This window comes from Nannochloropsis gaditana (genome assembly GCF_000240725.1).
Source record: "Nannochloropsis gaditana CCMP526 unplaced genomic scaffold scaffold277, whole genome shotgun sequence".
Lineage (NCBI taxonomy): Eukaryota > Eustigmatophyceae > Eustigmatales > Monodopsidaceae > Microchloropsis > Microchloropsis gaditana.
Window position 1 is genome coordinate 28,437 of NW_005803676.1, and position 828 is coordinate 29,264.

An 828-nucleotide genomic window follows, 5' to 3' on the forward strand; every position below is an offset into this window, starting at 1 on the left:
TCACAAGACATGCCCTTCTCCTCGCTTTTGGCAGCTAGCACGAGCTCGAGACGCTCACAAGCGAATTATGTTACATTGGCACAATAACCGGGGATTAGGTTATCACAGGGCTTCCTGAGTTGCTGTCAAATGACCCGCAGGGGAGCTAGAGCTGTGCAGCTTGCCGCTTCACAACTCGATTCCTCTTCCGTCTTTTCATCCCGTTTCGCTTCGCATGTTCGACGGCGCGTGTCGTCCTCGACAAGATTACCTCCTGCAGGCGTTTCCTCAAGCACGGGGAATTCGAAGGGGAAATCCACAGACTTGGCAGGGTTGTTGCTCTTTGGAGGCCTAGTTGTTGGAACTGGGTGCCTAGGCGTGTGGCAGTCGGAGAGATATTTTTGGAAAATTGACGCCATTCAAGAACGGAACGAGTGTCTTGCAAAACAACTTGAGCCATTGCCAGAGTAAGTTGCCCTGGATGGACGGGGGACTCGATCCGGATGTGAACGCGCGAGATCTCTGAAAAACATTCACGCGATCTTCGGTGCTACATGCGTGTTTGTCTTCCCTCCCTCCATCGGTCCTCCCTGATCCCCTTTCCCAGTTTTCCCGAAGCCTACCGTCGTTACTTGGTGAGCGGCACCTTTCTTCATGGCTTAGAGCTTTCTGTCGGGCCGCGGGCGGCTCCCCCCTCCGTCCACGGACCCGCCCAGGGCCTTGGCACCAACCCCCAAGGCTTCTACATCCTCACCCCTTTCCGCGCCGGAGACGGGTACGTGGTGGCCCCACCGGTCTTGTGGAGGGAAGTTGTCCGAGGGCAGTTACCGGGGGGGAGGGAGGGAGGGA

The 828-nt window shown here is 56.8% G+C and overlaps 1 protein-coding gene across 1 annotated transcript; it reads left to right on the top strand.

Annotated features, from left to right (window-relative positions):
• Positions 1 to 48: 48 nt before the first annotated feature.
• NGA_0073400 (surfeit locus 1) lies at positions 49 to 764 on the top strand (the record flags this gene model as incomplete). Its single annotated transcript, XM_005855146.1, has 2 exons — positions 49 to 446; positions 587 to 764. Coding segments are annotated over exons 1-2 (495 nt in total), but the record flags the coding sequence as incomplete, so codon positions are not given.
• Between the last annotated feature and the right edge of the window lie 64 nt (positions 765 to 828).